The sequence below is a fragment of the Trachurus trachurus genome (genome assembly GCF_905171665.1).
Source record: "Trachurus trachurus genome assembly, chromosome: 12".
Classification (NCBI taxonomy): Eukaryota; Metazoa; Chordata; class Actinopteri; order Carangiformes; family Carangidae; genus Trachurus; species Trachurus trachurus.
The window spans coordinates 9,775,438-9,798,557 of NC_139908.1; the positions used below are offsets into that span (position 1 = coordinate 9,775,438).

Sequence of the window (23,120 nt, forward strand, 5' to 3'; positions counted from 1 at the left end):
CCTTGAGAGGGGCAGCACACAGAGAGGAGTGAGAGTGACTCGTGTGTTACAGATGAAAGTATGTAAAACAAAAACTAGACACTTTAAACACAAACATGACACACACCAAACTGACAGTAGAGAGGCCATAGACTAACACTGACAGGCCAGCTTCTGGAGAAATATTTAACAAATCGACACACAGCGATTACAGACTTTGCTATACTTCGGGTTATTAGATCAACTCACCAAACTCACCAGATCTTATTGAAATTATGTCAGGTGTTCATGATACCACTATACACCACTCTACCTGCTCGGAAACCTCAAACTAACATGACCACACTGTCATACAACAACAAACCTACAAACTCTGAACTGACATCTCTCTTGACCTGACATTTCTCTTTTCTCTGTCTTCTTTCTCTACACTTCCTCTATTCCTCTCTCTCTCTCTATCTATCTCTCTCTTACTGTCTAGTTATCTCTGCCTTTTTCTCCTCATCTTTCTCTTGGGAGGACTTTAATAATGTTTGTCTGCAGCTGTGTGGTATATTTGTCTTGTGAACATGCATCCTCTCTGCCCCTTTTTCCCAAACTCATATATAACCTATAGCAATTAGTTTCAAGTGAGTATTCCTTAGTGCTTTCTGATGTTTGTGTGCAATATTTCCTCTACCCATATGGCGAATCTGATGTAAGAGGAACTACTACTGAAGAACAAACATTCAAAAAACCACAATAAAATCTGTTGTGAAAAATAGAAATCTGTGTTTTTCTTTTCTAAACTATTCATAGAGATACGTTTTATTATCATATATTATAAATTAGAAAGGACGTTGCATTTTTAAAAATCCCCTAACAGAGAAAGAGATGTCAACATTTCTCTTCATGTCTCTGTCTGTTGGTATTTTGGTGATTAACATGTGTTTAGTGGTTACTGACACAACTGTACTTATGTTTGCTTTGTATTCTCTGTATAATCATGAACTACAGAACACAGGACAAACACTGTGTGGCCTATGGGTGATAATTACAGACAGACAACCCGGGGTAGCAACAAGTAAAATGTTCTAGTATAATGATAGACAACAGAGTGGTGACCAAGTTTATGTCATATGCTCACAGATGATTGGCTGTGGGTGACAATGTGGCCCCTAAGGAAAGTGGTCTGCTGAGAGCCAGACAGAATAGACAAGGAATTTTACATAGACATGTGGTTTGGACAGAGACGACGAAAATCTACCTACAATGAGGTGCAGTTCTTCATTAACTCCTGGGGCTAATTTATCCTCTGCACTGCATCCCAGCTATTTAGTTGCCCGTGGAGCAACTCATTAAACGGAATATTAGAGTATTGCTGAACAAGCATTATCTTTTGTTGTGGGTACCAAGAGGAAACACCTGCAGTAGCATTACTGTATAATATAATATACAGTAGACTAGCTGCAGTCAGCACAAGCTTGAACCCAGGTTCACATGTAAAACAGCAGTGCTGAGCCACCACTGCTGCTAATTCAAAGGAAAGGTAGTAAAAAGTTAAATTAATCAAATGTATGCAGCTCATGACAGATTTAAAGATCACAAGGAGATGTAGAATATGAAACATGTCAGAAGGATGTGCGCAAAAATAATAATTCAGTGCGTATTCAGTTCTTCCAGTGTGTAGTCGACTGAGATCGGACTCCCCAGAGACACTGGCTGAGAATGAACAGAGCAAAGCAGGATAAGAGGACATGTCTCCACATTTCAGCATCCTTTTGTTGTACAGTGGGGGACCACAAGTCCACACAGTTAACGCCTCTCTCAGCAAGTGAACACTAAGCGGGTAAACCAGACTCTGAGAGACAAATTTGCAGCAAATATAACGCGCACTTGTGAGCGGAAAGCTTTTATAAATTCCCTTCCATATAGTATTACATTATTATTCACAAGCTATATGCAAATGAGAGAGCATCCCTAGTACGATTCATCCAAACCCAACACGCAGCCACAGGCGTTCATGATTTAGTATGAAATCAGTCTCTGAGTGAGAGAATAGGCATGCATATAAATGTACATCATAAGCCTTGCAAAAGATGGGAGCCAGCCTATTTAATTGTCTTTCAAGGACAATGTCTTTATAACTATGGCACACAGGCCCACACAGTAATCAGCAGCAGCTGTTTTTTTTCTGTGCCAAAACTGTTTCAGCAGGAACATTTATTAATGATGATGGGACACCCCGGGCACTTTCCAAAACTAAAAGGAAGGGCACGCAGGGACAAATCAAAGAAGATGTAAGAGAGCTAGTATCTGTAGGCAGAACCTGGCTGTTTGTCAGGGGAAATCAGAGGCTGAGTTCTAAAATAGACCATCCATAAATGTTATTGAATTATCTGCGTAACATCACACGAGCTGCCACCACACAAAACTCTCAACCTGTAGCTATAGATGCACAATGATGTGTGAGGAGAAAAAAACGACTTTTAAATTCTTGCAAACATACATACCGGTATGCACAGAGAGAGAGAGAGAGAGAGAGAGAGAGAGAGAGAGAGAGAGAGAGAGAGAGAGAGAGAGAGAGAGAAACCCTCCGAGACACATACACCTTCCAGGGTACCATGAATTATCCAAGGCCCTGCATCTGATTGGCTGAGCAAGCAATCTCAGCTGGATGGGCTGAGATCCTGTTGCCAAGGCAACAGTGGGGGATCCTCCCTGTCCCAGCCCTATTTTCTTTCTGCAAGATAGTCTATCTTAGGAGTTAATTCAAGAAGCATTGCAATGATTTTTTTTTTTTACAACTTTCATACACCTGCAGGTTTAATTGTGTTCATAAGTCTTCACAGTTGTCCTATGTTACGAATATTTGATGGTGAGTTTGGCACATACACACTGCACATTTGTGTTTATGAACTGCATTTCTGATAAAGACATTGTTTTGTTTTTTTTCTATCAGAATTTTCCATTCAGACAGTGCATTTAGATTAATCTAAAAAGCCTTTGAATATAATAAATCCATAACCCTCACAGGGGAAATCCTGTTTTCTAAGGATATAAGTCCTTGGTTATGTAATGCTGTGTAGGTCAGTGAGTACACTAACTAATGGTAGGGTTTAACTCTCTCTGAGGCCACCTACACTATAGTAGAGGAGCAAATATAAAACCTCTGCTTGGATTTCTTTCAACAAAGAAAAATTATGTGTATAATCCTGAACAGTTTGTGTACACGTTAATGAGTTAACGAGTTAATTTATTTCCCTGATTTAAACCTAATACAATCCTATGCAACCATCCTGCAATAACTCAAATATTATTCTGTTTTTTGAACGTTTTAAATTAGTTGATTCAACTTTATTATCATTTTTTTGTTGACCTACATTGTGTTAAAATGACAACGCCAATCATATCAATACAGGAGGCCTTGAAAATAATGCCTCTCTAGTGTAATTTAATGGGAAAAGGGTTTTGCTAGACAATGGCAGTGATAATTGTAAATACAAACACACCTGTTTACAATAATATGTGAAACAGTACCAAAGCTTAAACAGTGTTGTTGTCATACAATTAATGAACAAAGACTATGGTAATCAACAGCTGCCTTCAGCCATAAACATCTGCTAGGTCCAGTTTCTCAAATGTGAGGGTTTAACACTATTAAACCTAATACTTTTAACAATTTGTTGGATAAACCAAGACAACCAACTTAATACTTTATAAATTGTGAAGACTTTTAACAGTTTTGTGTATTCAGTACCTGCAGCCATCTTCACATTCGTCACAGACGGACTCCTGGGGGACTTTGCTCGCATCTGACGGCCTGCCGTTAACTGAGTTAAAAAAAACAATTGGAAATGTATAATTATTATCGTATTATGTTCAACATTGCAGTGAGCCTGCAACGCACCAGGTAAGTAGCTACAGAACAACAGCACCACCGGCAGGCGAAACGATAAACACCTCTTTGACATCCATCTCGGCCAGATATTGTGCACTAAACACACCTCAGGCGATTAAAATAACACAAATTAAGAAAAGAAACAACATCAACACATCTCTGTGTCACCGAGTGAAAAGAATTGGCAAAAACAACAGATGTCCATTTAAAAACTTGTTGAACTTTTTTTTTTTTTTTTTTTTTTTCTTCAAATTTTTATTGAAAAAGTACAAAAATAAACAACACTGGCATTTTTCATAGTGCATATACCATAAGTGTCAAGGGAATGCCAGATGAACATCATTCAACATTAGTGCAAGTTAATTCACAATAGGAACATACACGTTAGTGCTTCAACAGAATACATTTAGAGCAGTTGAAATAAAATTAAAATTAAAATAAACATCTCAAAATAAATAGTCAAAAAATAAATTAAATATAAAATAGAATAAACATTGATTTCATAAGGGGGATTCAAATCAATTTTAGTTATTCATTTCAGTGGGAAAATTCTTTAAATTATCATATAGTTTTTGTGCCTTTATTTCTGTTACAAGTTTTAGTGATTTCATGTACAATTTAAATTCATTCATGAAGACAATACATTTTGGGGATGACTTCATAACTCTGTTCTTGTGGATGAAAAATTTAGCTAGACAGAGAATTAAATTGCAACAGAGTTCATCATATTTGTTTTGTAAGATCATACCGAAAGTGACATCATCACGAGAGATAGCAGCTGGAAATAATACTATTTTTTGTTTGATCCAATTGTGGATGTCAATCCAGAAGGTTTGTATTATATCACATGAGAAGAAGATATGGTCCGTGGTTTCAATGTCATTTTCACAAAATGTGCATAAATTGTCATCGATATTAAAGCGTAGTCTAAGTAATTCTTTAGAAGGATAAATGTTGTTCATAATTTTAAAGTGTGTTTCTTTCGTTTTGGGGGGTATAGGAAATTTTAGGTACATTGTTCTTAGTTTATCGATTGATTTATTATCAAATTTATGTAGGATATTATTTTTGTTTTGTCTGCCGGGGAACAGTGTTTCCGTGAGGCAGTTCCTTATAAAATGATTGTTACATTTTTTGTCTAGGATTAAAATCCCCTGTACTGACAATGGGCCCAGTTGTGGTATTATAGGTTGGTGGGCCAATATATTTTTTGTTAGAAATACAAATCCATGAGGAAGTGCTTTTTGTAATTTAATAAAGTCTGTTTTGGATGGGTTGAATTTATGTTTAGTGCAAAATTGTTGATAATCTAGGAGATTACCATTGGTATCCATTAAGTCAACCACAGACCATATATTCCTCTCATACCATTCCTGATAGAATAATGATTTATTTCGGTATAAAACATATCTATTATTCCAAAGCATAGTAGTGTGGGGTGAAAAATTATGCACATATAACATTTTCCAATATAATAGAATTTGTTTATGAAACTCTGACAATGATATAGGCAATTTATTGATGTTAAAGTCTGCCATGAGAAGACATTTTAAACCTCCGATCTTATTGAACAGGGAATTGGGAACACAGTACCAAAATGAGTTGCTATGTTTGATCCAAGATTTCAACCAATTGATTTTTAAGGTTCCATTGAGGCAATCAAAATCAATAACTTTTAAACCACCATCTTTAATTTCTTTAACCATATTACTTTTTTTCATATAGTGTGGCTTGTTCCTCCAAATAAAATTCAGATTAATTTGGTTAATAGACTTGATTAATTTATTTGAAATGGCATTAGAGTAGGCTGGGTAAATGCATCTTGATAGACATTCCATCTTGGTAAGGTAAATTCGGCCAAGTATTGAGAGGTCTCTTTGGAGCCATAAATTTAACTTGGCTTTACTTTCTTTTATTTTTTTTTCTACATTCAAGTATTGACTTTGTTTTTGGTCTTTTGTAAGGTGTACTCCGAGGTATTTAATTTCTGATTTGATTGGGATGTTACAGATGTCTTTTAGAGTTGTATCATGAATTGCAAATAGTTCACATTTATTTAAGTTCAATGTTAACCCTGAAGCTTTGGAGAATTTTTTTATTTTTTCTATTGTTATTGGAATTTGGTGTCTGTCTTGTACAAATATCGTTGTGTCATCCGCAAGTTGGCTGATGACAATATCGGTACCTAAGACATTTAAATTTTTAATTTCAGTACAATTTTTAATGTAAATTGCTAACATTTCTGTGACTAATATAAACAAATATGGTGAAATGGGACAACCTTGTGGAATTCCCACATTAACATTAAAACTGGGGGTGGCTCCACAAGGTAGCATGACACAGCTGTTGATATTCTGATATAATCCATTAACTAAATTCCTAAATTTGACTCCGAAACCTAAATGTTCAAGAACTTGGAAGATAAATGGGTGCTCTACGGAATCGAACGCTTTATAGAAATCTAAAAAGAGAAGAAAACCATCATGTTCTATTTGATTTCTATATTCAATAATGTCCATTACCAGCCGTATATTATTGTGGATTGATCTTCCCTTTAAGAAACCAGACTGTGTTTCTGCAATAAGCTCTGAGATTCCTGTCTGAAGACGAGTAGTGAAGATGTACGTGAGTAATTTATAATCAGAATTTCTAAGAGTAATAGGCCTTCTGTTTTCTATGAATCTGGGGTCCTTGCCAGGTTTAGGAATTGAGATGATTAGCCCATGACTCATTGTGGGTGGAAGTATACAAGTTTCAAATATTTCAAGGAATACTTGATGCAGTAGTTTTTTAATATCTTCCCAGAAATGTCTATAAAAGTCTCCTGTGAGTCCGTCCGAACCTGGTGCCTTGTTAAGAGACAGGCGGCCAATTACCTTGTCCAGTTCAGTAATTGTTATTTGACTATCACATGTTTGTTTAAAGATATCTTCAACTTTGGGAATATATTTTTCTATATCCTTTAAGAATGTATGGCAGTCTTCATTCGAGAATTTAGAGCTATAAAGCTGTTTATAGAATTTGAGGATTTCTGAGGAGATTAATTTTGGTTCTGTGATTTCTATATCATTTACTATCAAGGAACTGATGCTATTTTTCTTTTGTCTCCATTTTTCAAGACCACAAAAATATGCTGAATTTTTTTCCCCCTCCTCTATCCATTTAGCTCTCGATCTAATGAAAGCCCCTTGCGCTCTTTGAATATACATTTCATCCAATTTAGGTTGAAGAATTAGTATTTTCTGTTTATCGTCTTCAGTAGGGTTGAGTTTATTGCAGTAAACATTTAATTGTTTGATAATGTCTAGTTCCTTTTTCTCTAATTCTTTTTTAATTTTTTTACTGAATGAAATGGAAAATTGTCGTATTTTATATTTAAGGAATTCCCATTTTTTAACAGGTGTTGTTAGTTCTTCCAAGTTTACAATTTCAGTAAAAACTTGTTGAACTTCTGCGCCGGTTCACTAGTGGCCGCCATGTTGGATCGTACCAACTGCAAACTGCGCATCACACATTTAAAAATGGACAGTTCTAATATATTTTGCACAAATTAAATACATCGTAAGATTAAAATGTATTTTTAATTGTTTTGTAACCATAGTTGATTATCCAGGGCAGTATTTCGCTTTTTAAACCTCTTCACCGTGTTCAAAATCATCCCCCTTTGTTTTCATCGCGATGGTACAGTCAGTGGGCACTATGGCGCTGGGGAGATTTGGCAAATGTTGTCGGTCGTTACTACGTGATCCATGTAAAGGAGCTTTTTTAAGTGTTATACAGCCAGGTTGGATTGAAAGCTGTACGGGAGGTAAGACAAGCAAAACTCCTTAAATTGCATTTTGTCTGAAACACAGGTGTCCGTTAAAACGGTCTGCTTTACAGGCAGAGAGAAGAAGCTATGTTAGCAGCTTGTAACTGACCCACATGTTTACAAGGGTATTTGAACGTTACATTAAAACTGTATTGATGTTATAATGACCCCCTGGTTGTAAGTTGCTCCAACAGTTCTTACCTTGTAGACAAATACCCCCAAAACTAGTTCTACCTGGGTATTTACTTGCAGAGATTGTAATGGCTACATGCTGATACATTTCAGGTACCTAGCTAAATAATTAAGCCATCAAGTTATGCTGTGATCAAGCCTAGAAGTCTTAGGAGAAAAGTGGCTTTACTCATTTACAGCTTTACTCCCATTTTTACCACCTGTTAGTTCCCCTAGTTATCAGACACCAATCACTGCTGCAGTCAGTGCTGAAATGATAAGTGGATTCACCCACAATCAGCTGACCACAAATATTTGATTGGCAAGACATTTAATAAATGGTAAATCATTTATCTCAGTCTGGAGACTCACTTTAGATTTAGATGTTCATTTTTTCTGGTCAGTACTTGCAGGGATTTAACATTAAGGCATGTTGACTTGGGATTCAGAGACTAATGGACATGTTTACTATCTCTATTAATTGAATAATAAAGTAAATTGATGGTTGCAGCCGGCAGCCTTACAACAGATGCATTTTTATAAGTACTTGCATCTGAAAATCTGTTGTCTCTGCAGCTAAGAGACATCTGTTGTCCGAGGATGTTATCAAACTTCAAGACTTTCAGCAAAGGAAGCTGGCCGTGGCTCACCTCATCAGTGGGTCGAAAGGTGAAGTAACTCTTGTCACATGCACATAGGTGTTTATCCAAAATACACAAATGTTAACATTTTATCCATTTTTGCAGGGAACTATATTGAACTATTCAACGATAAGCTACAGAGGAATGAGCTGATACTGAGAGATGAACTGAAGCTTCTCCTTCACCTGTGCCAGTCTGCAGATGACATGGTGATAGCCAGAGATGCCATCTACAAGTATGACACCTTTTATTGACAGTTATGTGTGACACATCTGTGAATCTGTGCAAGACCATTTGACTTCCACACACTTTAGAATCAATAGATTGGATTATACAAAATTGCAAAAAATGCCTTCAATGTATCAAGTATCTTAATTCTGTATATAATCTGTGAATGTGTATTCTTAAATCTTCGATTTGCACTCACCAGGTATCATGCAGAGAACCGAAACTTGGCATATGGAGAGTTTAAATTTGGTCCTCTCTTCATGAGACTGTGCTATGAGCTGGGTCTGGAGGACATGGCTGCTGCTACAGTAACAGATACGGTAAAAAAAAAAAGACATGCCACTACTCTAGCCATTGACGAAATGTGTTGAATATATATATATGAATAATGACATTTACTCTTATTTGTTTAAACAGAGAATGAAGGGATTTTTCAATGATGCAACGTCCTTTAACATTGCCATAGACATGTTGTTCACAAAAGGCTGTTATCAAGGCAAGTGACAGATTTAACTTTCGAGCATCTTCGTTTTCTAAAATTATTATCACGTGTTTATAATGTTCCATGTGTTGATTGTTGCAGATGCTCTGGAGTTACTGAGAACGATGAGGAACCAAGGTGTAATGTTCAACAAAGACACTCATACACTGGCAGCTGGCACCTGCTATAAGATGGTAAGAGTCAAATGATTAAATCTACAATTTTAGTTAAAGAAGAGTTTATGTCTGAGGATGTACCAGGTGTTTCGATGTGATCTGATTTCCTGTTTTATGTTTTATGTTTTGTCAGAACACAACAGACTCCTACAGGAACTGTCTTGCCCTGATAGAGGAGGGACAGTCGAAAGGGCACTTCATCCCCAGACATGCGTACTGCTTTGCGGCAGCATTAGCACTTAGGCAGGTTAGTTATATTTTTTTCTTTACTCTTAATTAAAACTATGTGGAGAGTATCTCATTGTCATCAACAATCTGTCTTTCTCTGTCTTTCTTGTTTCAGAGTGACACTGCAAAAGCAAAGTCATTGTATTCACAAATTATGAATACAGACAGCAGATTGTGTCAAAATTTGAAAGTAAGTGTGCATCACGTAACTATATAAAACATTACTTATTTTTGCTCTTGGTCTTCATTTATTAATATTTTCTCCTTTAATGTGATTTCAGGTTGTAATACAAGCCAAGTCAGGAGCAGTGAGAGAAGCTATTTCCACCCTCTCTGCAGCCGTGTTGCCAAAAAGACCTTTCTTTGTGAAGAAGCTTGACTTTTCACAGGAAGTGGTGAGTCAAACATCTGGCACAGATGTTACTCATATGAATGCTATTAGTTCAATGCAGTTTATTGAAGTTTATTCTTTGAACAAAACAATGTAAAATCTAATGTACCTTTACTCAGTTTGTTGATCTGAAGCATAATGAGCACTAATTCAAGGCTTTATGTAAATTGCTGTTAAAGAGTGGTCTCCCATTGACCTCTTTCACAGGTGGATTTGCTGCGCTTGCGGAGTGAGGACGGACCGCACATGATGGAAGTGGAGCAGATAGTGACTCAGCTTGAACAAGCCGGTCAGGTGACTCAGCAGACCGTCGACGGCATGCTGTGTCACACACCCACCGGGAAGAGGAAACCAGCGCCAATACTGGAGGAGAGGAGGGTCAGCCGCCGGACTCTGAGGCCGCTACAGTCCACTCTGCTGTCAGAATGAGGAATCCTGCCTTAAGGGAAGGAGCTGGTTGCTTTAGCACGCACAGATTGACTGTCAGGATTATCTACCTCTAGACACGTCCTCCCCTGCAGTATGGACTTGCTATGCAACACTTCATGAAGTTCACGAGTTTGTGCAGCAGGAATTCAGTAATTTAAAAAACTGTCTAACAGGTATTTAATTTCATTGTAACGATAACTTGAGTGGTTTGGGAAGAATGTGTTGTATATAAAAGTGTGAATGAGTAATTAAAGAGTCATTGGATGCGTGTGACAATTACATTTCTTTGCTCTCTTTAATGTTTTCTACCCATTCAGTTCCCATGGCTGTTTTGATATTTCATTCATGCAATTTGCAAAGTATCAGCAGCCACCAGTTTTGTCTCTCTCGCATTGGAGTCACAGAGTAAAAAAGCATCCTTTAAAAAAAACATAGTGATGTTTGAAAAGACTAGAAGTACTTTCAAGAAGCACTCAGAACAGCCCTGGGGGTATTTTCAGAATCACCAAACACTCCTCTAGAGGAAACAAGGGTATCCCATGTCCCTCTTAGAGAACTCTTTTATCAAGTTGCACCAGTTTCCTGACTGAAACAAATACTTTAGTCAGATTTGTATGGTACAGAACAAAACATAAAAGTTGTGTTATTATGTATTGTATAGGATTTTATATATTTCTTCTGTGTATGTGCCATACAAAACAAGCAAAGACATGTAATATTCAGCTACGTGGATAAAATGTAACTTCTCACTTCCTACTTTCAGGACAGTGGTGGGTGTTGTCAGACAACTTGAGCCTGTTATATGATTTTGTGAGTTGTCGCTTATCGACCCATGTAATGGTATGCATACAGGCACATAATTTATACTGAGGCTTAAGTCACAATTTGCATTGATTTGAACATATAAAAAATCAGCACAACACCAGCTGGGAGGCTTTAATCTGTGAACTGTGATAAGCACAAAATGTGTGTAGTCAATTAAATATTCACAGCAACCCCTCTCAGACACACATGCAGATTTTTTCCCCCCCCTGCTTTATTGACAACAACACAGGAGTATACAGACGAAAGATAAATGTATACAGAGATTAATACACAAACATACAATCATAAGGGTGACCACAAGACAAAGACAGAGAATAACAAAAAAAAAACTTACAAAGTATATGTTTTGACAATTTATGTTTTTTATTTTCACACATTATCACATAGGAGATCATTGTTTAGCAGACAGTCCCCAAAAAATTGGCTTCTTGCCTGAAAATTTTGATTTGTGTATCTAAAATATGGATAAAATAATTAACAAATTAATCAAGCTAAACTGGGAATTTAGTTTCTTATCAAATTGAGTGTAGCTACACATCTGCAGATCCGAACCAGATGTAAACAAACCGTGACGCAGATGAAATCCCTCCCACAATGCACCGCCGCCGCTGTGACATCTGCTGAGCAACCGAGGAGGAGGAGGAGAAGAACAACGGAGCGGCTACGTGGACCCAAACAAACCGCAAACCGGGAAAGCGTATAGTTGTAAAATCAGCAGGGAACAAGTTGAGGATATTATTTTTTTTTTCGGTCTATTTATTTAGTAGACTGTTTGAAGAGTTTAAGCGGCTGGATGCTGGGGTGATATCGGCTCCTAGCGGCAGCTGGTGGCGGTGCTGGTTAGCATCAGCTAGCCGGTTAGCTGGCGCTGACTGACGGGGAAAGCCGTCTGAAAAAGCCGTTGGTTGAACATCAGGCAGCTCGGTCCCAGCGGGGATAGACGTAAAAATAGATAGCTAAAAATAAATACTTGAAATAAGCTCTGGTATTACCACAAAAGGTGCTATTGCGGTGTCGTAATAAGCAAGTTAGCCGTTAGTTTGTTGTTGAGACTATAGGCTAACGTACAACTTAGCTATTGTTAGGTGGTCTCACACTGACATCTGTAAATACTGGCTTTAGCTTTAACGTAGCTAACGTAGAAAAGCACAATGAGCTCCGAGGAGGCTGCAGCGGCCACCAAAGCCACCCCGGAGGATGATGGCATGACATGGTGGTACCGATGGCTCTGCAAAATAGCGGGGGTATTGGGAGGAGTATGTAAGTCATTTCTCGTTGTCATTTTGATGAGTGAAATAATAATAATGATGATGCACATACATGTCTAATGAATACAACCCACCGAGTGCCAGTTCGTGCTGGTTAATCTATACGATTGTCAACATATTTGATATTGTTTGTGTGCACTCTGTTAAGATATGGGTCAGAGAGCACAGATGAGATTAGACTTTGCAAAACATGCTGTTGTTTGTTTTCACTTCAGGTCATATGCTCAGCTAAGCTAGACAAAAGCTTTGTCACAGCCCATTGTCCCCATCACTGCAGCAGCTGCAACAGCAGCAGCAGCTACTGCTGGGCACCGCCTGACTGTCTGCCTGGCCTGGTCATGCCAGAACAACTTGTTATTTCCAAATTTAACTATGTGATATGAACACACCTCGTCCACAGCAGGTGCTCTGACTCATTTCCTCTGGAGTTGAGCGTCCAACAGAAGTGATTTAAGTGCTGGCTTTGCAGTTTTCCAACAGCATTGCAGCCCCCCTCTCTCCCTCCCTCCCTCCCTCTGCTTCCCTTTATCCCTGTCTCCTTCACAGTGACACCAGAGTCACAGCGCCGGTATCACGTTAACCAGCCGGGCCACCTGCATATTCAATGGGCTCTGTATTATTAAGGAGGCTGGATGGTCTAAAGAAGCAGGATATGCTGTGTAGTTCTTCCACTGTTCGTGACACCGTGGGCTTGTCTCTTATTTATTTACCCTCTATTCTTACTCTGGACTTTCAATCTGACACTGGCACAGAAAGGCATCCTCTCTCTGATACTGAATATCAACATTAGACCAGTATTGTGGACATTTCTCATTATTCCATCATGTTAGAGTCAACAGTCAACACAATAATCAAGAAACAATTGGCAAATGAATGTAACTGGTCATTTTCATCATTTTCATTTATGTGCTTATTTGTGTTTTTATACTTAAAATTAGCCATAAACATGTTGTGATAACAACTGACAGATTGTTTTTTTCTTTATAACCCCACGACTGACACCACTGGTTGATTTACTGCTGATGTGTTAATTACAGGCTTCTACAAGGTGTGATTTCGCCCACTAAAAATGTCCTCATGTGGAACATTTACATAATTTTTACACAACCCATAAACACACCGCAAGTGGTTTTCTCACCAATTAACGGGTGCTTTTTTAATGAATGCACCTGCAGCAGCTCAGCTCATATTGCAGTATATGCACATGCTGCTGGATGCAAAGATCTCCAGAGAAATAAGTAATAAACATTGTCAGCACAAGTCGTAGTCTTGGCAAATTTGATAAATTCTCAGAATTATGCAGAATTATCACTAGAGGAATCAGTCTGAAACAAATTATCTTGTACGTGGAAAATGTAGCCTGCTTTGATTTTGATACAGCGCTAATTAGTGTTTGAGATTTGATATGGCTAATTAATTTTCAGGCCAGGCATGTTTCATAATAGCTTTTAAATCTAGATCTGAGTGCAGGATTCTGTTGTTTTGTTCTGTGTCTTTAATGTGACATTTGGATTTATATACAGTACATGCTACAGAGATGTTAAGCATAGCTGATTGTCATGTATTATTTACCCTATATTGTACAGGCAATAACTGACCAAACATATGCCACATTTTTGTAGTTATCATGATTTTCAAAGCGATTTAACTCAATATACCATATCAAATCTAATATCCTTACAATATATTCTTAATAACACCCTTCTTTGTTTTGTCTTTTGTTATGTCATGCAGCCTGTGCCGTCTCTGGAGTGTGGAACTGTGTCACTGTGAACCCTTTAAACATCGCTGCCGGGGTCTGGATGGTGTAAGTTTTAAACACTGTTACACTTTACATTAATGTAGAACAAGACAGTAGGAGACATTTTGCAAACTTTCTTGCTGTGTCTTTGACAGTAAAACCCCAAGCAGCAGCGCTACAGCCCGAGTTGTTGTTACCTTGAGTTATGACATAGTGGTTCCTCTCTAACCGACTGCTCCATTATTTCAGGCACGGGTATACACAACACAAGTAGTAGAGATTGAAGTGCACAGGATGAGTCTCTGCTGTGTGTGTCCTCTCCTCCTCTCTCAAGGTTGACTGCCTTCGTGTTGTTCCTATGCGAAGTCCCGTTCTGTTGCCAGTTCATAGAGTTTGCTAATGCAATAGCCGCCCGTGCAGACAAACTCAAACCCTGGCAGAAAGCCCTCTTCTACTGTGGGTGAGGACAATGGTGCATTGTACTTGTTTATGTCACTGGACTAAATGAAACATTTGAATTACACAGAATGTGGATTTGTGTTATCTACAGCATGTCCCCCCTCCCTCTCCCCCATATGATTTTCTGACTTTTCTGTTTTTGTCTCCTCCCGGCCGCCCCTTCGGTTGCTAATTTCCAGGATGGCTCTGTTTCCTGTACTCTTGAGTTTCTCCTTTACAACCTTGTTTGGGAATGCCATCGCCTTTGCTACAGGAGTTCTGTACGGCCTTGCATCTTTAGGCAAAAAGTAAGACGTTTGGTTTTGCAGTCAGTCAAAAATGTAATGACCTATTTCAAAGCATTTAAAAAGCAACAGAAAGAAAGCATCAGCTATTTCATATAATTTATTTTCAATGTCAATGTGAGTGCTTTTTAATTATTAATTTTGTAATTACTCTTATCTCCCGATGTCTCGCTCATAAAACACTCCTCTAAAATGATTTATTATAACAGGCTCCCATATTAAATGCAGTGTGCCACATTATAATCAGTTAATAAGATTTTTATTCAACGCATAGAACTTCTAACAATTCTAATGAACCTTTTAATTCATGCAAATTAACTTTTGACAAGGTCGGCCCTGTAATAACCTTGCAATTAACATTGTCGTCCTCTCCTGTTTACACCTGCTTTTTCTTTGTTTCTGTTCACCTCTCCCTCCTCATTACTTTTTATTACCATCCTTCTCTTGCATCCTGTCTCCCTCTCTCTCCCTCTCTTTCTCTCTCTCTCAGGGGAGATGCAGTGACTTATGCCAGACTGCAGCACCAGAAACAGGGCGACGAAGAGAGGGTGGCAGGAACGACAAACGGCGCTCCGGAGTGAGGCCTCTGCCCACCCACACCCCTCCTCCTCCTCCTTCTCTTCCTCCTCCTGCTCTCTTTTCTTCAGCTCCATCCATCCTACCTCTTCCTCCACAATCCCTCCCTCACCATCATCTCCATCACTACACAACAATGGTACTGAGTTTATTTATTTACCTAAAGTTGCTGAATTCCTGACCTAAGAGTATCCAGACAGATCGATGTTGGATTCAGTCCATCATTTGATACCTGGTGTGTAAATGCAGCCTCTCCTTGATATGATTTAAAGTGTTGTTGTTTCCTTTTTGTTTTTGATTCTTCTTATGGGTCGTATTTATTATTTGTTTTCCCTTAGTTACTGTTGGTTGTAAACCCTTTTTTTGCCAGAAAATGTGAGGTACCGGTACATATTTTGTAGCCCAGGAGCCTTTCAGGAAAACTGAATGGAAATTAAAGTGATTGATTGTAAAATGTATATAGGTGACTTCAGGTCTCTGAGTGTTTGAGGCTGTGATTCAGAGTTGCCTGACTTAGAGAGTGCAGCGGGTTGAGACAAGTCAAGGTACAGGGGCTAAATTTACCAGATTAATTCAGGGTCTTCTGGTTGAAACGCACTGTTCAGGTTCATGGTTCCCTGAACTGCTCCTCCAGTGGGAACAACCTAATAGAGGAGCAAATATGTCAAGTTTTCAGTCGAGGTAACAGAGAAGCCGTTAGAACAACACACAAATGTAAATAACTGAAGTGCTACCTTAAGTAAATGTTTCCCTGCATGGATGTTTCCCTGATACGGATAATATTTGTGATAATAGGAAAGAAGAATCTTGTGTACAACGCTGAGAAGCGACAATTTAATTTTATGGCTTTATGAGGCTGTGTATATCACAAAATCATATAGCATTGGCTGATTTCATTTTAATTTTCCTCAGAGTTTAATTATTGCGAGTCTCAGTCACACCCACTCTGAGCTTTGAATTTTACTTTCATCTAAAAAGACGTACCGAGCTTCCCGAAAGATCTTTGTGAAATCTCCACCCTTTGTGCCTGAGGTGCATCATCCAGATGACAAATCTGAAGTAAGAAATGTGTGTTTTTGGTGTCGGGGTATTTCACCCACTGTGTCTGCACATGCAACTCTGAACTGCAGCCTTGAACGCATTCACAAACATACAGGGGCATTAGGGATGTTTTTTAACCCCGGAGGAATGTATCCGTTACTCAAAGATAAAGAAAACGAATGGCTTTTGGGTTGATTTTACGCTTTGATACGTTTTGTTTGTTTTAAGCTCAAGTTAAAGCTCCAGAAAAGCACTAAACTTTTTCGTAGCAATGGATAAAAAAAAGGGGGGGAATTTCAGTCAAAGCTTTCAGTGCATGAGTCCGCTTGTTTACGTACGGTTCCTCCTGTCCGAGCAGCCGGCAGCCGAGTCGTGGCTGCAGATTTTGTGGGACGTTATGTACTGAAAACCTGGAATGTGCTCATACTTTATTTGCTCTACCTTTTTTTTTTTTTAAATATCAGTTACTGAATATTTTCTGTTTGTGATGATCTTTAATTAGTACATTACTCCACCAAAACCCATTCAGTTTTAATGAGGGGAAGTGTCTTGATTCAGGGACTAATTGGTCTGTATCCCACACAGTCGTCAGAGCCACAGCTTTGCCTTTTTTTTCACTGAAATGAGGTATGCAGTGGGTCTGCGTGTCTACGGTTTGTGTTTGTGTTGTTTTGTTGCCTTGCCTTGCCTCTGTTGTGTCGTCGGTAAAATGAGGATGCTTTGGGAATAACTACTTACACGTACCTCTTACAGCTGTCGGTGGATTATTCACACATTACCACCACCTCTCAGGTATCACACGTAAAAATCGATGCACAGCGCTCAAGATACAGTTAATTAATGAAGTAGTGTATGCATAGATCAGAAATATATGTCAACTAGCATTAGCATGAGTCTATGAAATTACTTCTACACCACCAGAGCCAGTGGAAAAGGTTCACAACCAGTGCTCACTACACAAACAATCCACGCACACACACCAGCAATATGCCACAGTCTCACACTACACAGCTGTCCTTGTCCAAAGCTATCCATCCATCTATCTATCTATCTATCTATCCATCCTTCTATCTTTTATTTTATTGCAGTGATACGCGTCCAAATCTCATGAATCGACCGCTTCTGCGTGTGCAGGTGTTGAGTGTGTCCTCTGCTGTAAGGGATATGTGTACAATGTGTGTCATGATGTGAATCCTGATCCTGTTATGAATTGGTGAATTAAACAAACTTGCTACTACGACCTTTTGTGTTGGTGGCTTTTTAAGTGCAATTTACAAATGTTTGAGCTGCTTCCGGACAAAAACACACGTGAGGTTTCTAATAGGATCACACTTTACTTCCTGTATGATTTAAAGGTGATGAACAGATGAATGACAAAATCCTGCCAGTGTCAAACTCTGCACAAATAATGATCAAATCCCATTTTAACAATAATTTGGGCACTGATTTGCTTGCTGCTTAGTTTCACTTTGAAAGGTTGCACATCAAAGCGTTGACCTCTTTTTAAATTTGATGAATGCAGCTTGTTGCCATCCGACCCACTGTGACCCACAGTGATTGTAATTGTGATGAAGCTACTTCAGAGCAGCTCCTTTAGGTCTTTTCCTCTGAACATGAGACAGTGTTTGTGTCACAAATGCCACTTGAAAAATTGTTGCAGGTAAAAGAAAAAAAATCCCTGAGGATTCAAATATTAGAACATCTTGTTTATTTGCTTTCTTCTCCAGCATGTGATGCTGCCGTGGAGCTGTATATTATGGGCTGAGAGAAGACTAGACAAACAGTAGAATCAAATTAATAACACACACCTCTCACAGTTTAATTAAATCTATTATGTCACTATTATCCCTCACCTATTATTCCTCAATCTCTTTATCTTGCCCCTTGAGTGTAGAGAGGTATGTAATTGTTGCACTTGGCTGCCCTTTAGTCACATTAACAGATATTAAATCATTTGTTTTGAGGGATTAGTCTAATTTAAGTGTGTGTGTTGCCTTTAAAGTGCAAGATCATTCAGGTATAGACAAAGACTTTATTAATCTAAAAACACATCTTGAAACAGCTTTGGCTTTTTCAGCTGCAGTAATGTTAGAGAAAGCAACCAACAGAGGGCGCCATTGTATTATTTTAATAATACTGTATGTCTTGAGAAATGTACCGAGCATCATGGGAATCAAAGTCGTTTCCACTTTATCACCAGAAAGCAGCCAGTTATTGCCTGAACAGAGATGCATCAAATCCATTTCTTTTATCGTGCAGGTAAAAACAAAAAAAATAAAACTGAACTCTTGCCATCCACTAAGAGACTTATTACATAGTGTGGTGGAAAAAACTCCACAGAACAAAAAGAAATACATCATAAGAGATATTTGATCTGGTGAAGAAAACAGCCCCTGGCTCGTGGTTTACAGTAGAACCACTGCACAACAAGGCAATAAGAGATGATGTAGCCTGAATGGGAGAAAAATAACTTGTTAAACTCTGATAAATGTTACATGACACGAGTATTCATGTGTTTAAACAGAGGTTTAATTACTGTTTCAATAACAAATCGAGAGTCATCAATGTAATATAATACCACTTAACTATTATTATTTTAATGCAGATCATTAACAAAGACAAAAAGCAAATGTAAAGGCACTAAAGTTAAGTTAATTTGTCCGCTATCTGTTTTCCTGTCGTATTCCCCTCCTCCTCACTGATAATCCACCTCTACCTCCACCTCCCTGGAATACGTGTGTCAGGTTTTCATCTCCGGAGGGGAGGACGAACTTGTGTGTTGGCTTCCCTCCCTCCCAGCCCCGGGGTTGCATCATGCCTGGGAACTTTTGCTCCAATGAGGGACTTGCTTTGTGCTTTGTGGAGGGGGGGAGAAGAGAGGGAGAGACGGGTGCAGCGTTGCCATCAACAGGACTGGATTAAAAAAAAAAAAAAAAAAAAGCACCCACAGCGAGGAGCGAGGAGGCAACAACATCACCTGGCGCAGATATACACCGCTGCTGCTGCTGCTGTTGGGTCTCCCCCCTCCTCTCCCCTTTCTCTCCCTCTCCTTCCTTGTGGATCCGGGATCAGCGTCCTCTCCTCTCCTCTCCACGGCGCTGCGTGTTTTACGAGCCGCCTGTCTGAGGAGAACAGATCCGGGGACGTGTATTGAGGAGGGGTGGAGGTTGTAGTGGAGGTGGAGGAGGGAGTGAGGGAGGGGTTGGGGGCTCAGATCTGTCCCTCTTGAGGACGGGACCTTTTGAAGCTCCAGGCAACAACAATGGGCTGCGCGTCCACAGGGAACTCAGCGGAGGAGCCGCGCGGCGCACACACATGGGACTGGAGCTGTAGCAGCGTTTATGGCCCGGTCGACGGTCACCTGTTTACTTGTTGAACAAGTGTTTTCACAGCGTCGGGATCTGTTTTTGTTTTTTGTTGTTGGTTTTTTTTTAGTTGGAGCTCGCGATGCCCGCCAGGAACAGGTACAACCTGGTGGACGATGTGGCGGACTCGAGGGTCCCGCTGCACAACGAGGAGGCTTATCAGCACGGGATTCATTTCCAAGCCAAGGTGAGTGAGGAGAAAGAGTTTCCCTCCTGATTTTTTTCTTTTTCTTTTTTCCTAACAGTTTTCCAGTTGTCCATTCAGAGCTGCGCTGTTTTATTGTGTTGTTGTGGCAGGTGCACTGGAGCCTTTCAGCTGGGCTCCATGAAGTTTGAACACATGGCCTGCTGGTCCTCAAACACACACACATAGGCACACACACAAAGTTTAGCTGCAACACAGCTATAAAAAGCAACATTTACATGTAATCTATGGCTTAATCATTGAGCAATTATTCACACGTCCACATTTTGGTGCTGAAAAGTGAAGTGAGCTGAGTGTATCTGCAGGTTTCACTCACTCATTGAATTATTCACCTCTGAGAGAAGCAGCTAAGACACTATTAAGTTTTTAGTGACCTTATTCACAGGCTGTGAGGAGAGTTTTCATCACTTTATTCTCATTAAACAGCTCAGAAAAGTGACACATTAGGCAGATATTTTTGCTAATCAACTTTCGGTCATTGGACTAAATAGTTTCAGCTTCGGTTCACAGGCATCAGTGTGTATGTAACCTAATTAATTCCATTAGTCATGTTCAGGCTTCTTTTTTTATTATAATAAGGAAACAGAAAGTGTAACTGGGAGAGAGGGAGTGTTCACTGGTCCAAAGTTCAGTCACAAAGCTGCTTGTATCTATCTCATAAGACTTGCTGCTCATTAAAGCAGCAGGTTCATCTCAGTTTAATGGCCTTTCTCATATACGTTTATAAAAATCCATTCATTCCTACATCAATAAAGCTTTTAAAGAATGTCTCAGGGGGTCACAGGGTTTTGCAGTATCATCAGTCTTTCTTGTTGTTGGCTGCTGAACATGAGCAAGTTAAAGTGTATTTTTAGTAGGTTTTGAATCTTGTATTTGTGCCATGGAGACAGTGAAGTGCACCAGCTGAGTCCAAAAATGAATTTTCCCCTGAAGGGGCAATATGATTTTGATTCTGATATGTTTCTTAAATACACTGGATTTCATGAAAACACACACAGACAGAACACAACTCAACAAAAGGAAAACAGGTGTAAGAGTCTCCACACATCCATGTAAACAACGCACATCCATCCATCAAGACACATGATGGTTGCCTTAATTCATGTTTGCAGTTAGTTCAGTTTGTCTTGTCTGTTTCCTCTTTGTATAATTCGGTCCACACACATGTCGTAGTATTATAAATGATGGCTCGGTTTTGCTGCAGCCTCATTCAAGGACTCCCGGTGGTCCCTGGGAGCCGCTGTTTACCCAGTGGCCCCTTTATTGAATGCAAATGGAGCCTCGGTGGCACAGAAAATCTGTCACAGAGCTAAGTGAGAGTATAGCTGAGGGATGTGAGCAGGAGTGATTGATTTGATTCATGACACCACTGACTGAGTGTGTCATATGTGTGTAATATATGTGTGTGTGGTTATTGGAGGATTAATTATGCAGCTGCTGTGTGTGTTTTTGAACAATCAACAATCTTGTGTTTTCCTGATTGTTTACCACAGTACGTGGGGAGTCTGGACGTGCCCAGGCCCAACAGCCGGATGGAGATCGTGGCTGCCATGAGGAGAATCAGGGTAAGATGAAAACTCACACTCACACACACACACATTCATCCGTTAGTCCAGCAGTGATTGCTCCCCAGACCGAAACTATCTTTACAATAACACAGTAATCATCGTACACAATACAAAGAGTGTGCCGCTGTCAGATGTGATTTGTTTTGAGACTGTGGTGGTGACGCACGCAAGAGGCTGGACAAACAGATCAGGACTTCTGACGTGGGCGAACGATGCCAGGGACGAAATTTTGTATCAGTGAAAAGAAAAGTAATAAGGTAGAGGTGGATTGTGTGGCTTTCTTTCTTGAATAGCACACTGCCCTTTCTTTAATACACCAGTGAGAGTTGAAGGGCACAGCCTGTGCTGTTGCTGCCCGTCATGAAACTCAGTCTGACCTGATTGTGTATTAGCTGTACCTTTTTTTTTTTTAGTTTTCTCATTGTTATGCATGTCATAGTTAGGCCTCGTGTGTATGTGTATGTGTATGAGTTGTTTTTTTCCATAAAGCTATATCAGTAGTGTTACTAAGGGGATCCTGTAATCATTTTTCCCTCCCATTGTCCCAGCAGGCCAGTGTTTTCCTCCTCCAGAAGCTAACACAGAGCCGTATCAGACAGCCAGGGTGGTTCTGTAATCCAAGTGTGACTCACTAGACTTGCTCGGTTCAGACATGACAAGGCTCTTATCCCATGGCTCAGTGGATATGCGGAGAGGAAATGTGTGATTTCATTTTTAGAGACACTAAAAAGCCATAATGTGCATTTATCCTCTGAAAAATGCAGGAGTTTTGAAGCACAACATTCAAAAACTTTTTCACCATTTTGGGGGGGAATCCTCCGCCTCCGCAGGCTTTTCTCTTTCTCTCTCTTGCTCTCCTACTTTATTTGTTTTGGCCTCTGTAGTGTTGCAGAGTGGGTTTGTAGGTGACTGCGGTGTTGCTTTTAGTGTGGTGCTGTGTGTGTGTGTGTGTGTGTGTGTGTGTGTGTGTGTGTGTGTGTGTGTGTGTGTGTGTGTGTGTGTGTGTGTGTGTGTTTTAAAAACCAGAGGAACTCCAGTGTTGGAGATATTTTAGGCTAACTAAATCCATCTACAAAAGTAGGTCTATAGAGCAGAGCCAGACAGTGTGTGTGTGTGTGTGACTGTATCTGTGTGTGCCGATAGCGATTCCCAAAATGACAAATTGATAAAAGTTGCTAAAGTAAACACAATCATCAGGGTGATCCAGTGTAGGCGGAGGCCGGGTATTAAAGCAGGAGCAGGTATAGACATGCAGAGAAGATGCTTTTTATTGCCTCAGGGGAAAAAATTATCTCTCTGAGAAAAAAAAACCTTGTTGACCTAGATGTTTTTACATCAAATCGTGATCCCTTTACCAGTATTTATTTATGTGC

The 23,120-nt window shown here is 39.4% G+C and overlaps 3 protein-coding genes across 3 annotated transcripts in view; all 3 read left to right on the top strand.

Moving 5' to 3' along the window:
- Window positions 1-7,537: 7,537 nt before the first annotated feature.
- On the top strand, window positions 7,538-10,676 carry ptcd2 (pentatricopeptide repeat domain 2; the record flags this gene model as incomplete). The annotated part of the gene is made up of 10 exons (XM_083983202.1): window positions 7,538-7,667; window positions 8,418-8,510; window positions 8,588-8,717; window positions 8,913-9,030; window positions 9,128-9,206; window positions 9,294-9,385; window positions 9,501-9,614; window positions 9,711-9,785; window positions 9,877-9,990; window positions 10,194-10,676. 10 exons carry the CDS (start codon window positions 7,538-7,540, stop codon window positions 10,413-10,415), a joined length of 1,167 nt encoding a protein of 388 aa, XP_083839328.1. The 3' UTR covers window positions 10,416-10,676.
- A 1,181-nt stretch (window positions 10,677-11,857) lies between these two features.
- On the top strand, window positions 11,858-17,819 carry cacfd1 (calcium channel flower domain containing 1). The gene is made up of 5 exons (XM_083983456.1): window positions 11,858-12,500; window positions 14,243-14,315; window positions 14,584-14,709; window positions 14,888-14,995; window positions 15,483-17,819. Exons 1-5 carry the CDS (start codon window positions 12,392-12,394, stop codon window positions 15,571-15,573), a joined length of 507 nt encoding a protein of 168 aa, XP_083839582.1. The 5' UTR covers window positions 11,858-12,391; the 3' UTR covers window positions 15,574-17,819.
- A 2,005-nt stretch (window positions 17,820-19,824) lies between these two features.
- Window positions 19,825-23,120, top strand: part of LOC310995080 (carboxyl-terminal PDZ ligand of neuronal nitric oxide synthase protein) — a gene marked incomplete at its 3' end in the record, with an annotated part of 62,760 nt that continues 59,464 nt past the window's right edge. The window contains exons 1-2 of the mRNA XM_083984009.1: window positions 19,825-20,161; window positions 21,673-21,744. Of these exons, the coding sequence (XP_083840135.1) occupies window positions 20,057-20,161; window positions 21,673-21,744 (177 nt within the window). The 5' untranslated portion in view covers window positions 19,825-20,056. The remainder of the gene's footprint in view (window positions 20,162-21,672; window positions 21,745-23,120) is intronic.